Source organism: Pristiophorus japonicus, chromosome 3, assembly GCF_044704955.1.
Source record: "Pristiophorus japonicus isolate sPriJap1 chromosome 3, sPriJap1.hap1, whole genome shotgun sequence".
Taxonomy (NCBI): Eukaryota; Metazoa; Chordata; class Chondrichthyes; family Pristiophoridae; genus Pristiophorus; species Pristiophorus japonicus.
Genome location: NC_091979.1, coordinates 112,574,689 through 112,593,672, shown reverse-complemented (window position 1 = coordinate 112,593,672; position 18,984 = coordinate 112,574,689). Strand labels below are relative to the sequence as shown.

Sequence of the window (18,984 nt, the reverse complement as noted above, 5' to 3'; positions counted from 1 at the left end):
GGGTTTAATTAGGAGGGGGGAAATAGAATATGAGAGTAAGCAGAGAACATAAAAACTGACTCCAAAAGCTTCTACAGATACGTGAAGAGAAAAAGATTAGTGAAGATAAATGTAGGTCCCTTAGTTAGAATCGGGTGAATTTATAATCGGGAACAAAGAAATGGCAGACCACTTGAACAAATACTTTGGTTCTGTCTTCACTAAGGTAGACACAAATAACCTTCCGAAATACTATGGGACCGAGGGTCTAGCGAGAAGGAGGAACTAAAGGAAATCCTTATTAGTCAGCAAATTGCTTTAGGAAAATTGATGGCATTGAAGGCTGATAAATCCCCAAGGCCTGATCGTCTGCATCCCAGAGTACTTAAGGAAGTGGCCCTAGAAATAATGGATGATTTGGTGGTCATTTTCCAACATTCTATAGATTCGGGATCAGTTCCAATGGACTGGAGGGTAGCTAATGTAACTCCACTTTTTAAAAAAAGGAGGAAGAGAGAAAACAGGGAATTATAGACTGGCTAGCCTGACATCGGTGGTGGGGAAAATGTTGGAATCAATTATTAAAGATGTAATAGCACATTTGGAAAACAGTGACAGGATCGGTCCAAGTCAGCATGGATTTATGAAAGGGAAATCATGCTTGACAAATCTTGTAGAATTTTTTTAGGATGTAACTAGTAGAGTGGACAATGGGGGAGCCAGTGGATGTGGTGTATTTAGACTTTCAAAAGGCTTTTGACAAGGTCCCACATAAGAGATTAGTGTGCAAAATTAAAACACATGGTATTGGGTTAATGTATTGACGTGGATAGAGAACTGGTTGGCAGACAGGGAGCCAAGGGCCGGGATAAACTGGTCCTTTTCAGAATGGCAGGCAGTGACTAGTGGAGTACCGCAGGGCTCAGTGCTGGGACCCCAGCTCTTTACAATATACATTAATGATTTAGATGAAGGAATTGAATGTAATATCTCCAAGTTTGCAGATGACACTAAGCTGGGTGGCAGCGAGAGCTGTGAGGAGGATGCTAAGAGGCTGCAGGGTGACTTGAACAGGTTAGGTGTGTGGACAAATACATGGCAGATGCGATATAATGTAGATAAATGTGAGGTAATCCACTTTGGTGGTAAAAACAGGAAGGCAGATTATTATCTGAATGGTGACAGATTAGTAAAAGGGGAGGTGAAATGAGACCTGGGTGTCATGGTACATCAGTCATTGAAAGTTGGCATATAGGTACAGCAGGCAGTGTAGAAGGCAAATGGCATGTTGGCCTTCATAGCGAGAGAATTTGAGTATAGGAGCAGGGAAGTCTTACTACAGTTGTGCAGGGCCTTGGTGAGGCCACACCTTGAATATTGTGTAGTTTTGGTCTCCTAATCTGAGGAAGGACATTTTTGCTATTGAGGGAGTGCAGCGATGGTTCACCAGACTGATGACCGGGATGATAGGACTGACATATGAAGAAAGACTTGATCGACTAGGCTTATATTCACTGGAATTTAGAAGAATGAGATGGGATCTCATAGAAACCTATAAAATTCAGACGGGATTGGACAGGTTAGATGCAGGAAGAATGTTCCTGATGTTGGGAAAGTCCAGAACTAGGGGTCACAGCCGAAGGATAAGGGGTAAGCCATTTAGGACCGAGATGAGGAGAAACTTCTTCACTCAGAGTTGTTAACCTGTAGAATTCTCTACCACAGAAAGTTGTTGAGGCCAGTTTGTTAGATATATCCAAAAGGGAGTCAGATGTGGCCCTTACGGCTAAAGGGATCAAGGGGTATGGAGAGAAAGCAGGAATGGGGTACTGATGTGCATGATCAGCCATGATCATATTAAATGGTGGTGCAGGCTCGAAGGGCCGAATGGCCTACTGTTGCACCTATTTTCTATGTTTCTATTCATTTATATGCTACTTCCCTATGCCCTTGCATTCCTTATTTCTTTTTATATAATTATTTCCCAGCTATGCCATTATTATTTTAATTCTTCCTTGACTGCTGGCATCCACCACCAGTATGCCACACACGAATCCAATTAATACAACTTCACTGCAATACCACAGTGATACTTATTATATTGTATCATGTCACATTATATTCTGCATTACATCATATAAGCTTCTGTGTTTATAAAATTTATAATATTAATATGAAAATTACATGTCTTGTATTTGGTGTCTGTTTTAAATTAATAAATGTTAATGATAATTCTTCTCAACACTTCTTTGCACTCAATTTACCGTTTAAAGAAAAAACAGTTTACACCATCCTAATTTTTGTGAAGCTATGAAGTAATCTGCCCCATTTGAAGTGGGTGAAGTGACATCGTTCATGTAAAGCTTTTGATTTATGAGGAATGTTCTAACTTTTTTCTATTTTATTTAAAAGAACACAGAACATAATAGTGTAAATGTAGAAAATGAATATTAAAGACCAATCATTACCTAATATTAGGAAGAAAATGAGCCTCATACAATGCTTACCCAATGACCTAAAGTCAGAAACAGAACAAGCTGCTGTTGCTGTTACCTCTATATTTTTAAAACTCTTGAAAATGTTAACACATTTGATACAGCAATTAATAATGTTTCACTGCAATGATTAATGCATTATAGAAAATGAGTATCTTAAGCCACACTTAAAATTTTATTTCCATTTATGGCTTCTCTGTTTTCAGAAAGACTTATGTAGACAATTAAAATGATTCATAATGCTATGAAAGTGAGATTTTGGTTGGGAGGGGTAAACAGGGCAGCAATGGCACCTGCTGGGAGGATTTTTGTAACCTCGTTATGTATGATATATGGTGAATCACTAGTGGAAATTCTCATCAAACCAGTCCTGGTGTTTCCTGGTTGAGTGATTGAGCGTCTCTTCGCAGAATATCCTCGACTCCATCCCGCAGCATGATACCTGCCACCATCTCGGCAAAACCCCAGCCCTGCACAAGGTAGAAAAGGCCATCCGACAGCTCAAGAACAACAAGGCATCGGGAGCAGATGGAATCTCCACTAAGGCACTAAAGTATGGTGGAAAGGCGCGATTGGCTAGCATGCATAACCTCATCACTTTTATCTGGAAGGAGGAAAGCATGCCGGGAGATCTCAGAGATGCAGTAATCATGATCATCTTTAAAAAAGGGGACAAGTCTGACTGCAGCAACTACAGAGGAAACTCCCTGTTGTCGGCCACTGGGAAAGTCATCGCTAGAATCCTCCCCAACCGTCTTCTCCCTGTGGCTGAGGAGCTCCTCCTGGAGACACAGTGCGGATTCTGTCCGCTTCAGGTACAATGGACATGATCTTCACTGCACGACAACTGTAAGAGAAATGCAGGGAACAGCACCAACCCTTGTACGTGGCCGCCTTTGACCTCTCAAAAGCCTTTGACACTGTTAACCGCAAGGGACTATGGAGCATCCTCCTCCGTTTCGGCTGCCCCCAAATGTTTGTCGCCATCCTCCGACATGCAAGCTGTGATCCTGACCAACGGATCCACCACAGATCCGATCCACGTCTGGACCGGGGTCAAGCAGAACTGCATCATCGCGCCAACCCTCTTCTCGATCTTCCTCGCTGCAATGCTCCTTCTCACACTCAACAAGCTCCCCGCTGGAGTGGAACTAAACTATAGAATCAGTGGGGACCTGTTCAACCTTCATCGCCTCCAGGCTAGATCCAAGACTGTCCCAACCTCTGTCGTCGAACTACAGTAGGCGGATGACGCTTGCGTCTGCTCACATTCAGGGGCTGAACTCCAAGCCATCGTCAACATCTTCACTGAGTCATACGAAAGCATGGGCCTAAACATCCATAAGACAAAGGTCCTCCACCAACCTGACCCCGCTACACAGCACTGCCCCACCCGGTCATCAAAATCCATGGCACGGCCTTGGATGGCGAGGACCACTTTCCATACCTCAGGAGCCTATTATCAGCAAGGGCAGACATCGACGACGAGGTCCAACACCACCTCTAGTGCACCAGCGCAGCCTTTGGCTACCTGAGGAAGAGAATGTTCGAAGATCAGGCCCTCAAATCTGGCACCAAGCTTATGGTCTACAGGGCTGTAGTGATACCTGCTCTCCTGTATGGCTCAGACGTGGGCCATATACAGCGGACACCTCAATTCGCTGGAGAAATACCACTAACGATGTCTCCGCAAGATCCTGCAAATCCCCTGGGAGGATAGACGCACCAACGTCCGTGTTCTCGATCAGGCCAACATCCCCAGCATCGAAGCACTGACCACACTCGACCAGCTCCATTGGGCGGGCCACATTGTCCGCATGCCCGACACAAGACTCCAAAAGCAAGTGCTCTACTCTGAATTCCTACGTGGCAAGCAAGCCACAGGTGGGCAGAGGAATCGTTTCAAGAACACCCTCAAAGTCTCCTCGATAAAGTGCAACATCCCCACCGACACCTGGAAATCCTTGGCCAAAGACTGCCTTAAGTGGAGGAAGAGCATCCGGGAGGGCGCTTAGCACCTCGAGTCTCGTCGCTGGGAGCATGCAGAAAACAAGCGCAGGCAACGGAAGGAGTGTGGGCAAACCAGACTCCTCATCCACCCTTTACTTCAACGACTGTCTGTCCCACTTGCGACAGAGACTGTAATTCCCGTATTGGACTGTACAGCCACCTGAGAATTCACTGAGTGGAAGCAAGTCTTCCTCGATTTCGAGGGACTGCCTATGAGATGATGAGTGGAAAAAAAATCGTATCACGCAGGTCTCCATGAAGTATTCTATTTGTATACTGTGTTTTAGTTTGATGTTCAGATCCATCGTATTCTATGAAGTTAATAACTCTCTGTCTAAAGTTTAGTTCAAATAAATTAGAACCACAGTCACTTTCAGAACTTGCCTCAGATTTTTAATCTTGGCAATCCTGAATGTATTCAGAATTTTTCATTTAGCAACGTGGAAGAAATTTATGGTGAATTTAGAAACATGAACTTAGACTTTAGAATCTGCTACATGTCAGTTAATTTTTATTCTATTTTTTGACTTGCTAAGACACTGACCTTTTTAGAGCTATTTTTTACAAATAAAAATCCCTTTTATAAAGGAGCTACTAATGAGACTTCCATGGCCCTCTTCCTAATCTCTGTTCTTTTCTCTCTCCCTCCCACCCCCACTGCACCTCCGTCTCCCCAATAGCATTGTGACCAATGTTCCTGTGTGGCCCCTTTAATGGGCTGCAAAAGGCCCATTCAAAAATCCATATGTGGTTTCTGCATTTAAAAGCCGGTGAGCCGGCTGTGCAGGTCTTCCAGAGCGCTGTACAGCCGCCCAGCTGAAAGGGAACATTGATTGTGACTACTGCAGAAATGGGAGCAAAGTGTTGCACTAACAGGAGAGAAAGAGGAGAAAAGGGAAAATGAATTGAAATGACAGAAAAATGGAACTGCAGAAAGTGGAAGGGCAAACTGAAAGGAAAAGATCAGAAGAAGTGACATGAATGTACTAGAGTCCATCTCTAGAGAACTAACTTCCAGATTTATTTTAGCAGGGTTGTGGTCTTGGGAATGAGAAGAGGAGAGAAAGAGAGCAATAAACACTCAATTCAAAAGTGAGGGGAAAAGAGGGACTGAGACTTTCAATGGTACTTTGTTGATGAGCGAGAAAGAGAAAACAGTTGGACTCAGGGAAGTGAAGAGTCTTTTGAGCCACGCAAGGAGGGAGAGTACATTTAGAATCATCGCATTACATTAGAGGTTATTTAAAAAAGGGCTAGCACTTCAGCAGCAGCTATTTACTCTTAATACCACTTTCCTCCCCTTTTTATATTCTTGCTTTCCCTCCCCTAACCCTGAACTTGCGCCTTTCTCTCGTTTCTCTCCTGTCCCCCCTCGTGCCCTCTCCGAGTTGACCTTGTCCACGAGACCCACTTCCTGTTTCCTGGATCCTATTCCCACAAAACTGTTGACCACCCAACTTCCCTTCCTGGCTCCCATGTTAGCTGATATTGTGAACGGTTCTCTCTGATCAGATACTGTCCCTTTCTCAAAAAATGCACCCTTGACCCCTCCATCCTTACAAATTATCAACCAATCTCCAACCTCCCTTTCCTTTCCAAAGTCCTTGAGCGTGTTGTTTTCCAAATCTGTGCCCATCTTTCCCGGATCTCCATGTTTGAATCCCTTCAATTAGGTTTCTGCCCCTGCCTCAGTAACAAAATGACTCCTATCAAAGTCACGAATGACATCCTCTGTGACTATGACAAAGGTAAACTGTCCCTCTTCGTCCTTCTCGACGTGTCTGCAGCCTTTTACACACATGACCACACCACCCTCCTGCAACGCCGCTCCACTGTCGTCCAGTTCGATGGGACTGCACTTGCCTGGTCCCATTCCATTAAAATGGAGTTGAGGTAGATGATCAGCCATGATCTTATTGAATGGCGGAGCAGGCTCGAGTGGTCGAATGGCCAACTGCTAATTCTTTTGTTCTTCTCTATCTAATCATAGCTAGAGAATCACATGCAATCCTATCCTGGATCTATCCTTGAACCTCCCCTATTTTTCATCTACATGCTGCCCCACAGCAACATGATCCAAAAACAGCGTCTGTTTCCACATGTACACGGACGATACTCAGCTCTACCTCACCACCACCTCTCTCAACTCCTCCACTGTCTCTAAATTGTCATACTGCATGTCCAACATCCTGTACTGGATGAGCAGAAATTTCCTTTAACTAAATATTGGGAAGACCCAAGCCATTGGCCCTGAAATCCTGGTTTCTTCTTCCCGTGGGCGTTCGACTAAAAATAGGAGAAAAGATGCGCACTTACCTTTTGGTCGAACGCTCACCAGAGATTCCGGACTCGAAGTCTCCTCTTCTTGCGCAACGGAGCGCGTTCACGTTGGGACGTCCGTAGGAGTCACTTGAGCCTGGAAACCTAATCACGGTAAAGTATTTTCTCATTCATAGTAATCGGAGTTTAGTAAGTCTGAAACTCCTATAACAATGAGAAATACACCCAAACACGATATAAAAAATAAAAAAAACACCTCGCATACATTATAGAAATTAAAGTTGATAGAAATGTTTTTGAAAAAAAAAATAATTAAAAAAAAAAGTTTTAATTATGGTTTAAAATAAAATTACCTGAGTGGGCAGGGTTTTTAACAAATGTATTTTAAAATTTTATTTTATGTTTTTGCCTGCTTTTTGCCAGACGCAAGAGTTTTGAGGACATTCAGGGCAAGAGATGGGAAAATAGACCAATCTCTGCCGTGGGAATGTTCTTGCTGTCGAGATGCATGTGATCAGTCAAGCCAGAAACTTGACAGATCGGCAAAGCTGGTTTTCAGCGCATGCGCATTTTGCGCCAAAAAACAGCTTTTGAGATGCCTTCCCAGGTCTGTACACACTCCGTACGGACCCGGGAAGGCCGAAATTTCAGGGCCATTGTCTTCGGTCCCAGCTGCAAACTCCGTTCCTTAGTCACCGATTCTGTTCCCTTGTCACCACCTCTCCCTGGCAACTGTCTGAGTTTGAACCGGACTGTTTGCAACCTTGGTGTCATGTTTAAGCAAATTTCCCACTAATGATCTATCAACCTGTTTTCTAACTTTTCTGCCCACCTAATTTGGGCCAGATCCTCTCTCATCCTAGAAATTTATTTTGATAATGCAATTTCCACCTATATTCTGGAATTGCAAGATCTCACAGGAAAACTTTTGTGAAGTTAATCTAAAAATTAGAGAATCTCTAACTGTACTGATGAAATTATGTTTGAATTGGATAGGCCACTTGTACAGCTGTTAATTTATAATGTCAAGGATTGATGGAATTTACAGTTTTTATTTGTTTGAGTCAGCGACATTTTTTTGAATATGGTTAACTGAATTTAATATAGTATGATGCTTGGAAGAATAAAGCTTAATCCGTAAAAAGTTACTGCTTGTGTCTAAAACTGTGTTTGTTTACTCATGATAGGGTGCAAAAGCTTGTTTTCTCCGTGATATCCCTTTCTCTGCCATCTACTTTCCAGTGTATGCTCACACTAAGCTAGCCTTTGCGGATGAGCAGGGTAGGTTGGGTGCATTGCAGCTTCTTACAGCTGGTGCTATTGCAGGTAAGAATGGCAGACCAAGGACTTCAAATTAGTAACTAACTTTTGTTTTAAATGCAGTGATTTCATTCCACTTTTTGTATCTAGTATCAGTATTAAATTGTAATTTAATATTTGATAGTTTTCTAGTGTTAGGCACTTGTTGCATTGCACAACTTTAATCTTGACACAGTTCATTAACATGAGGATATTTTGTGTATTTCAGACGTTATGTAGATAATAAAGAAAAATTCAACCAACTATTATTCTAATTTAACTGTTACAAAAGTGATGCGATCAACAGCTTAACAGCTATGTACTTTTTAGTACCTGACTGGTTTTCATAGGAATATTGTACTTACAGCATCATAAAATGATACAGCACAGGAGACCATTCGGCCCATCGTGCTTGTGGCGGCTCTTTGCTACTCCCAATCCCCTGCTCTTTCCCCATAGCCATGCATTTCTTTTTCCTTCAAGTATTTATCCAATTCCCATTTGAAAATTACTGTTGAATCCCCTTCCACCACCCTTTCAGGCAGTGCATTCCAGATCACAACTTGCTGCATAATTTTTTTTTTTCCCCATGTCACCTCTGGTTCTTTTGCCAATCACCTTAAATCTGTATTCTCTGCTTTCTGACCCTTCTGCCACAAAACCATTCATGATTTTGAACACTTATCAAATCTTTTAACCCTTTCAGATAACCCTAATCTCTCCAGTCTCTCCACATAATTGAAGTCCTTTATTCCTGGTGCCATTCTAGTAAATCTCTTCTGTGCCCCTTCTAAGGCCTTGACATCCTTCATAAAGTGTGGTGCCCAGAATTGAACACAATACTCTTTATTGGTCCCTGGTCTGCCTCACCCTTCCTTTGACTACCCTTCCTTTGACTACCCTTTAACTATTTATATGTTTAGAAAAGACTTTTGGGTTCCCTTTTTTATGTTCGCCCCTAATTCTCTCTCTCTCTCTCTCTCTCTCTCTCTCTCTCTCTCTTTGACCCTCTTTTCCCTTTTTTAGATTTCCTCTACTTTCTGTATTCAGCTTGGTGCTCTACTGTATTATGAACCTTACATTTGTCATAAGTCTCCTTTTTCTGTTGATTTTAATTTCTATTTCTTTATAGTCATCCAGGGAGCTGTAGCTTTGGATGCGCTTCCTTTTCCTCCTCGGAATGTGTCTATTCTGTACCAGAACTAACTCCTCCTTGAAGGCCTCCCATTGTTCAATTACTGTTTTACCAACCAAATTTTGATTCCAATCCACCTGAGCCAGATCCCTTTTTAACTCACTGAAATTAGGCCCCCTCCAGTTATATATTTTTACGCTTGATTGTTCTTTGTCCTTTTCCAACAACAACAAAACCTCATATTTATATAGCATCTTTAATGTAGTAAAACGTCCCTAGGAGCTTCACAGGAGTGTTATAAGACAAAAAATAATTTTGACCGAGCCATATAAGAAATTATGGCAGAGCTTGGTCAAAGAGGTGGGTTTTAAGGAGCGTCTTAAAGGAGATAGAGAGGCGGAAAGGTTTAGGGAGGGAGTTCCAGAGTTTCGGGCTCAGGCAGCTGAAGGCTATAATCAGGGATGCTCAAGAGGGCAGAATTTGAGGAGCGCGGATATCGCGGGGGGAGGGGGGTGTTGTGAGGCTGAAAAAGATTACAGAGATAGCAAGGCCATGGAGGGATTTGTAAACGAGGATGAAAATTTTGAAATCTAGGCGTTGCTTAATTGGGAGCCAATGTAGGTCAGTGAGCACAGGGGTGAATGGGACGTGGTTCAAGTTGGGACATGGGCAGCCGAGTTTTGAATGACAAGTTTACGTAGGGTAGAATGTGGCAGGCCAGCCAGGAGTGCGTTGGAGTAGTCAAGTCTCAGAATGAGCATGGAGAGGTCAAGAGGAGAGATCAGAGAGAAATTGCAGAAAGATGTGATTTCAGGGCTAGGGCAGAAGGGGAACCTCAGAGGAAGTTCGGCCCAGTGGGCTAAGGAAAGTGGCAGAGGCAGCTGATCGGATGGTCTCAATCTTTGAGACAAAGAAGTCCATGAGCTTCTCACACTTTTTGTTGGAGGTGAGTGTGGTGGAGACAGGGGAGAGGGGTTTAAGAAGACGATTGGCAGTAGAGAATCGTTGCCGGGGGTTATCTTTCCATTCCAGAATGATCCTTTGAAAGATAAGGGAGTCAAGGGTTATGGGGAGAGGGCAGGGAAGTGGAGTTGAAACCAAGATCAGATCAGCCATGATCTTATTGAATGGCGGAGCAGACTCGAGGGGCCAGATGGCCTACTTCTGCTCCTATTTCTTATGTTCTTATCCTGGAATAGTGAGCAGTTTGGGCAGACAAGAGTAGGACCCAATAATGCTTTGTGATCCAGCCAGACCTGGCAGTGAACGGCTAAACCAGTTGTTCGCCCCAGCCATTCAAGTCAGCGCCCCTTGAACTTGAGGGAGCGAAGATGAGGGCCGTACCAGGGGGAACGGCCAGTGTGAGAGAGAGTAATGGTTTTAATAGGGACTAAGGCATCAACAGTGGTGGTGAGGGTGTGTTTGAGCAGATTGGTGGCTGCAGAAATGTCATGGTGAATGGAGGACCAAAGGTTGGACAGTTTGGAGTTGATAATTGCAATTGTAAGAGAGTTGGGAGAGAGTTTTTCCAGGGGTATACGCAGAAGGTAGTAGGGTTGGATGGAAAAGGGGGATGTGGGTGAAGAACAATGCAAGGAAATGGTCAGAGATGGCCTTATCTGCAATTGACACGGTAGGAAAAGCGAGGCTATGAGAGATGGCAAGGTCAAGGGAGTGACCGTGAATATGGGTTGGGAGTTCACATGGAGGGAGAGATTATGGGAGGATAAGAGGCTAGTGAACTCGGAGGCGAGAGCGCATGATGAATTAAGATGAAGGTTGAAATCACCGAGGATAAGAAGTCACTCCATAATTATCCCAGACCTGATAATATGATAACTGTAGCACAAATGCTCCCCCACTGAAACATGCTCCACTTGCCCCACTTCATTCCCCAGAACTGGATTCAGCACTGCTTCTTTCCTCGTTGGGCTGGAAACACTGATCAAGAAAGTTCTTTTCAGAAATTTCTCCCCCTCTTTGCCTTTTACACTGTTGCTATCCCAGTCTATATTGGGATAATTGAAGTTCCTCCTTATCACTGCTCTATAGTTCTTGCATCTTTCTGTAATTTGTCTGCAAATTTGCTACTCCAACTTCTTTCCACTATTTGGTGGCCTATAGTATATCATCATAGGCAGTCCCTTGAGTCGAGGATGACTTGCTTTCACGCCAAAAAATTCACAGATGTTTCAATGAAGGACCTAATATTCCAGTTCCCGAACTAAATCTTGAAGGGTGGAAGATGCCTGTGCGTGGATTTTTTTAATGTGTGGTGGCCGTTGCACACCAGCCACCACACGGACTTGACAGAGCTAGATCTTGGTCCAGTGGCAAGGGTTATCCAAGACGACTGGAGACCAGCTCTGCTGCATGGACCTAGTGCGCACACATCGCAGTGTGGGCTGGCCCTTGCTGCCCCTGAGCCCTTTTCTCTTCTGGGCCCCGAACTTGTCCCTCTCCTCGGCCCCGATCATGTCCCTCTACAATCTCTCGCCACTCCTGGTGTACCTGCCCATGCTCCAGTCAGCGACCTGGATCTTGGTGACGTCCAATCCAGTCGCCCTCTTCCCTGCCGTTGCTCTCCTGCTCCAGCACATGCTGCTCCTTGGAGTGGGTATGCCACCACGCCGCTCCTTCTGCTCTCTGGCCTGCTCCGATGGTGCTCACAGGCTGGGGGCACTTAGCCTGTATAAACCCAGTAGTGTAATACCTCCTTTATTGTTCCTTAATTCTAACCAAATATGTACTGCCTTTGACCCCTCAACTATATCATCCCTTTCTAAACATAGAAAATAGGTGCAGTAGTAGGCACATTTGACCCTTCGAGCCTGCATCACCATTCGATAAGATTATGACTGATCATTCCCTCAGTACCCCTTTCCTGCTTTCTCTCCATACCCATTGATCCCCTTAGCTTTAAGGGCCAGATCTAACTCCCTCTTGAATATATCCAATGAACTGGCATCAACAACTCTCTGCGGCAGGGAATTCCACAGGTTAACACTCTTGAGTGAAGAAGTTTCTCCACCTCAATCCTAAATGGCCTATCCCTCCTAAGACTCTGTCCCCTGGTTCTGGACTTCCCCAACATCGGGAACAATCTACCCGTATCTAACCTGTCCCGTCCTGTCAGAATCTTGTATGTTTCTATGAGATCCCCTCTCATCCTTCTAAACTCCAATGTATAAAGGCCCAGTTGATCCAATCTCTCCTCATATGTCAGTCCAGCCATCCCGGGAATCAGTCTGGTGAATCTTCACTGCACTCTCTCAATAGCAAGAATGTCCTTCCACAGATTAGGAGACCAAAACTGAACACAATATTCCAGGTGAGGCTTCACCAAGGCCCTGTACAACTGCAGTAAGACCTCCCTGCTCCTATACTCAAATCCCCTAGCTATGAAGGCCAACATACCATTTGCTGCCTTTACCACCTGCTGTTCCTGTATGCCAACTTTCAATGACTGATGAACCATGGCATCCAGGTCTCGTTGCACCTCCCTTTTTCCTAATCTGCCACCATTCAGATAATCTGTCTTCGCGTTTTTGCCCCCAAAGTGGATAACCTCACATTTATCCACATTATATTGCATCTGCCATGCATTTGCCCACTCACCTAACCTGTCTTAAGTCACCCTGCAGCCTCTTAGCGTCCCCCTCACAGCTCACACCGCCACCCAGTTTAGTGTCATCTGCAAACTTGGAGATATTACACTCAATTCCTTCATCCAAATCATTGATGTATATTGTAAAGAGCTGGGGTCCCAGCACTGAGCCCTGCAGCACTCCACTAGTCACTGCCTGCCATTCTGAAAAGGACCCGTTTATCCCGACTCTCTGCTTCCTGTCTGCCAACCAGTTCTCTATCCACGTCAGTATATTACCCCCAATACCATGTGCTTTGATTTTGCACACCAATCTCTTGTGTGAGACCTTGTCAAAAGCCTTTTGAAAGTCCAAATACACCACATCCACTGGTTATCCCTTGTCCACTCTACTGGTAACATCCTCAAAATTCCAGAAGATTTCTCGAGCATGATTTCCCCTTCATAAATCCATGCTGACTTGGACCGATCCTGTCACTGGTTTCCAAATGCGCTGCTATTTCATCCTTAATAATTGATTCCAACATTTTCCCCACTACTGATGTCAGGCTAACCAGTCCATAATTACCCGCTTTCTCTCTCCCTCCCTTTTTAAAAAGTGGTGTTACATTAGCTACCCTCCAGTCCATAGGAACTGATCCTGAGTCGATAGACTGTTGGAAAATGATCACCAATGCATCCACTATTTCTAGGGCCACTTCCTTAAGTACTCTGGGATGCAGAATATCAGGCCCCGGGGATTTATTGGCCTTCAATCTCATCAATTTCCCACCTAATAAGGATATCCTTCAGTTCCTCCTTCTCAGTAGACCCTCGGTCTCCTAGTACTTCCAGAAGGTTATTTGTGTCTTCTTTAGTGAAGACAGAACCGAAGTATTTGTTCAATTGGTCTGCCATTTCTTTGTTCCCCATTATAAATTCACCTGAATCCGATTGCAAGGGACCTACGTTTGTCTTCACTAATCTTTTTCTCTTCACCTATCTATAGAAGCTTTTGCAGTCAATTTTTATGTTCCCAGCAAGCTGCTTCTCGTACTCCATTTTCCCCCTCTTAATGAAACCTTTTGTCCTCCTCTGCTGAATTCTAAATTTCTCTCAGTCCTCAGGTTTAGTGCTATAATAGTTTATTTGATCAATACTGCCACCGTCCTGCCCTGCCCTCCTTTTTTCCTTCCCTGTATCTTGTAGCCAGGAACATCAAGTTCCCAATCATCCCCTTCTTTGAGCCAGTCTCTTTTAATGCCACTATATCATAGTCTCATGTGCCTGCAACTCACCAACCTTATTTACCACGCTATGTGCATTTACGCACGTGCACACCAAACTCATCTTAGATTGCCTTGCATTTGCCCCCGTTTGATCCCTCCTATATCTGAACTATTCTTTACTCTAGTGCTGATTGTCTTTCACAGTTCTGAAGAAATGCACTTTTTAAAATGTGGAATATGTGAATTTACAGACCTGCCATGTTTGGAAAATGTTTTTAAAAACTGCTTTCTGGAAGGAACTTGTAACTTAATTTTATAAATCTAATTGATTATAATTCAGTCATAACCACATTCCAGAATAAGCTATGCATCTAGTATATTTTTTTGTGGTTTTATTTTGTGCCATGTAGTGCTAATAGATTTTGAAGGTGTTCAACTTAACTGTTAATACTATAGTGTCAGCAAATACAAAATCCCTCTGTATTATGTAGTGAAAAGGGCTTAAATTCATGGCACATTTCAACAGCTTGTTTACTCTTTGACGTCCATTTCTCTAGCGCATTTTTTCCAGCATTTCTCTGGCAGGGTAAAGTGGGGTTTATTTGGGGTGAGGTTATGTTCAATATGTGATCTTGAAGTGGAGGCTGTGGTTACCCTCTTTTTCTTCGGATTGGTTGGATGATGATTTGTTTCCTGGAGCTTTGTAGACTTTCAATGCTAGTTGACGTTAAAGAAGCAAATATTGAGCAAGAGGAAATGTGTGGGGCTACTTAAATTTTAGAGGCTCAGTGCAAGGAGTGTTTGTGCTGAATTTTAGGGAGTATAGCTGGAGCATGGACAAAGTGATGTATCTTGAGATAGCAGGAAATAGTGTCATTGTATAGAACTAGTTGCAGGGAGGTCGTGACTTGATCATGAAGTTGTACGGTGAGGTTAAGGGAATTGACTTTTTTTTTGAAAGAGAAGTGACTGAATTGAAATTTACAATACTGTACTGTGTTACAAATGGAATTGATCAAGATAAATTTTTGCTATGGTAGTCAAATACTGGAAACCTTGGGATGTTTTACTATGTTAAAGGCACTATATAAATGTTGTTAAATACAAGTTTAATACTGAGTAACTTGGGGATCCACCAATGGTAACAAAAAATACTGCAGATGCTGGAAATCTGAAATAAAAACAGAAAATGCTGGAAACACTGAGCAGGCAGCATCTGTAGAGAGAAGAAAAGAGTTGGATTAATGCTTCAGGTCTCTGACCTTTCGTCAGAACTGGAAGATGTTACAAATGAACATAAGGAGAAACCGAGCCAGGTTGAAATGGGAGCATAAGGAAAAACTGACCACATACACAAGAAAAGAAAAAGAATGGTCTGTCAAGTGATTAAGTCGAGAATAGAGGATGAGTAAATGACAGAAGTGATAATAGTGAAAAACAAAAGATGATTAAATCCACCAGTGGTATCTGCTCAGGTAATTAGAGGAGGAATCATCATTGACCGCTTCATGGCTTCTGGAGTTTTCTCTGGTATCACACACTTGGCTCCAATTCTGTATCATGACCTAGTACAGAAGACTATCAGTGTTATCATGACTAGATTCCCCTTGTGAATTAAACATCAACTGATCCTTTCATTAAGCCATTTAACTTTGGAGGCATTGTTTGCATGATGTTTTTCTGCATCAAAAAAGATCTAGATATCCTGAGACCTGTACTACTTTGTCTCCATATTGATGCTAAATGGCTTCTATGTCCTTGTATTTTCTTTTGCCTTAATTTCTGGATGTTGTGGTTTTGTTCTTTGAACATTTTATTAGAATCACAGACTACAAAATAGCTGTCCAGTAGAAAATACTAGGCGTTACTATATATGTGTCAACCTTGGCTCAGTGGTAGAGCTCTCACTTCTGAGTTTGAAGGTTTGTGTTCAAGCCCCATTCGGGAGACTTGAGCACGTAATTTAGGTCGACACCTAGAATGCTACATTGTTCAAGATGCCGTTTTTCGGTTGAGACATTAAACCCTCTTGGGTGGATGCAAAAGATCCAATGTCGCTGTTCAAAGAAGAGCAGGAAAGTTCTCCTGGTGATTTTCTCTCAGCCAGCATCCTTAAAACGGGTTGTCTGGTCAGGTCATTTATCGTGTAAGATCTTGCTGTGTACAAATTTGCTGCCATGTTCCCTATGTTACAACAGTGACTACACTTTACTTACGCGCTTTGGATATTCTTTGGCATGAAAGGTGCAATACGGCCAGGGTGATCTCCTGGACTAGTTTCGATCGCCTGGATGGGTCGAAGAGGAATTTTCCCAGTTTTTTTTCCCCCCTAAATTGGCCTGAGTTTTTATCTGGTTTTTGCCTCTCCCAGGAGATCACATGGGGTGTTTCAGTGTAAGACGGGGTGGGTTGGGCTGGGTGCTCTTTACCTTTCCTTCATTGTTCATAGGTTTATATGTAACCTTCAGGGCTGCTGACTGAGGGCCATGCGGCTCTTTGACGGCCGGTGCGGACACGATGGGCCGAAATGGCCTCCTTCTGTGCTATAAATTTCTATGTAAATGCAAGTTCTTTGGTAGTTGGGAAAAATTTAGGACATTTTAATTTTTAGTAACAAGAAAAGGCCATTGGCCCAAGAAGCCTGTCTCTTTATTCATGCATCAGCCGCAGCATCTCAGCACGAGTTCAATGCCTTTTCTCACTTCATGCATATGTCTTTAAAATTCACATAATCTAGTGCAAAAAATTTAAAAATTCCACAAATTGAGGAACAGATTAGATGAATTCTGACTTTGAGAAACTCTTCCTCCCAGTTGCATGTGTTACCGTACCCATTTTTATGGCATATAACTAAATGAGAAAATATCACAGTAGACTGAGTATAATTTTTTATATTCACCATATACCATGGTTATTAAAAATAAATGTGTGTTTTTTTAGGTATTCCTGCTGCTTCCTTAGTAACTCCTGCAGATGTCATCAAAACAAGACTTCAAGTAGCAGCTCGTGCTGGTCAGACTACCTATAGTGGTGTTACTGACTGTTTCAGAAAGATCTTAAAAGAGGAAGGTCCTAGAGCTTTATGGAAGGGAGCAGGAGGTATGGAGATGCTATAGAACCAATTGAATAAGGCTTGAAATAGTAAAAGTTAATCTATACACAAATCAACACCCAACTATCATGCAGAAATGTTTTTTTAAATTTTCCACAGCTCGGGTCTGCCGGTCCTCTCCTCAGTTTGGCGTAACTCTGGTGACTTATGAACTTTTGCAAAGGTGGCTCAATGTTGACTTTGGGGGAGTGTAAGTACACTTTTTTGAAACCTTTTCACAAAATATTTCTTGCCTACTAACCAATCTAATGAATTCAAATCCTAAAGATCAAAAATGTCTATAAACAAAATTTATTTTCAATGCAATATATTTTCTTCAAGTTATTAATTTATGGAATGAATAATAGCGAATGATTGTGTAGGAAGTTCCTCCAGGCCAGGTCCAAGATCACCCCAATCTCTGTCGTTGAGCTGCAGTATGGGGACGATGCCTGCGTCTGTTCACATTCAGAGGCTGAACTCCAGGATATAGTCAATGTATTCACTGAGGCATATGAAAGCATGGGCCTTGCGCTTAACATCCGTAAGACAAAGGTCCTCCACCAGCCTGTCACCGCCGCACAGCACTGCCCTCCAATCATCAAGATCCATGGCACAGCCCTGGACAACGTGGATCATTTCCCATATCTCGGGAGCCTCTTATCAACAAAGGCAAACATTGATGCGGAGATTCAACATCGCCTCCAGTGCGCCAGTGCAGCCTTTGACCGTCTGAGGAAAAGAGTGTTTGAAGACCAGGCCCTCAAATCTACCACCAAGCTCATGGTCTACAGCGCTGTAGTAATACCTGCCCTCCTGTATGGATCTGAGGCATGGACGATGTATAGAAAGCACCTCATGTCGCTGGAGATATATCACCAACGATGTCTCCGCAAGATCCTGCAAATCTCCTGGGAGGACAGGTGCACCAACATCAGTGTCCTCGCCCAGGCTAACATCCCCAGTATTGAAGCACTGACCACACTCGATCAGCTTCGCTGGGCAGGCCACATAGTTCTCATGCCAGATACGAGACTCCCTAAGCAAATGCTTTATGCGGAGCTTCTTCATGGTAAACGAGCCAAAGGAGGACAGCGGAAACGTTAGAAGGACACCCTCAAAGCCTCCATGGTAAAATGCGACATCACTACTGACAGCTGGGGGACCCTGGCCGAAGACTGCCCGAGGTGGAGGTGGAGAAATTACATCCGGGAGGGCGTTGAGCTCTTCGAGTCTCAACGCAAAGAGCATGAAGAGGCCAAGCGGAAGGACCCACCGACCCCTTCCCTCGACGAATGTCTGTCCCACCTGTAACAGGGTCTGGCTCTCGTATCGGACTGTTCAGCTATCAAATAACTCACTTTGGGAGTGGAATCAAGTCCTCCTCGATTCTGAGGGACTGCTTATGATGATGAGGTAGTTCCTCTGTCATCGAACTATGGTACGCGGACGACGCTTGCGTCTGCATACATTTAGAGGCTGAACTCCAAGCCATCCTGAACATCTTCACCGAGACATACGAAAACATGGGCCTTACGCTAAACATCCGTTTAAGACAAAGATCTTCCACCAACCTGACCCCGCCACACAGCACTGCCCCCCGGTCAGCAAAATCCATGTCGCGAGCTTGGACAATTTTCTATACCTCGGGAGCCTACTATCATCAGGGGCAGACATAGACGACGAAAACCAACACTGCCTGCAGAGCACCAGCATGAGGAAGAGAGTGTTTGAAGACCAGGACCTCAAATCTGGCACCAAGCTTATGGTCTACAGCGCTGTAGTGATACCCGCCCTCCTATATGGCTCAGAGACATGGACATATACAGTAGACATCTCAAATCGCTGGAGAAATACCAAAAACGCTGCCTCCTCAAGAT

The 18,984-nt window shown here is 43.6% G+C and overlaps 1 protein-coding gene across 1 annotated transcript in view; it reads left to right on the top strand.

Moving 5' to 3' along the window:
- LOC139254271 (electrogenic aspartate/glutamate antiporter SLC25A12, mitochondrial-like) overlaps window positions 1-18,984 on the top strand; it is a 169,748-nt gene that overhangs the window by 144,939 nt on the left and 5,825 nt on the right. The window contains exons 11-13 of the mRNA XM_070873658.1: window positions 7,952-8,090; window positions 16,954-17,112; window positions 17,225-17,315. Of these exons, the coding sequence (XP_070729759.1) occupies window positions 7,952-8,090; window positions 16,954-17,112; window positions 17,225-17,315 (389 nt within the window). The remainder of the gene's footprint in view (window positions 1-7,951; window positions 8,091-16,953; window positions 17,113-17,224; window positions 17,316-18,984) is intronic.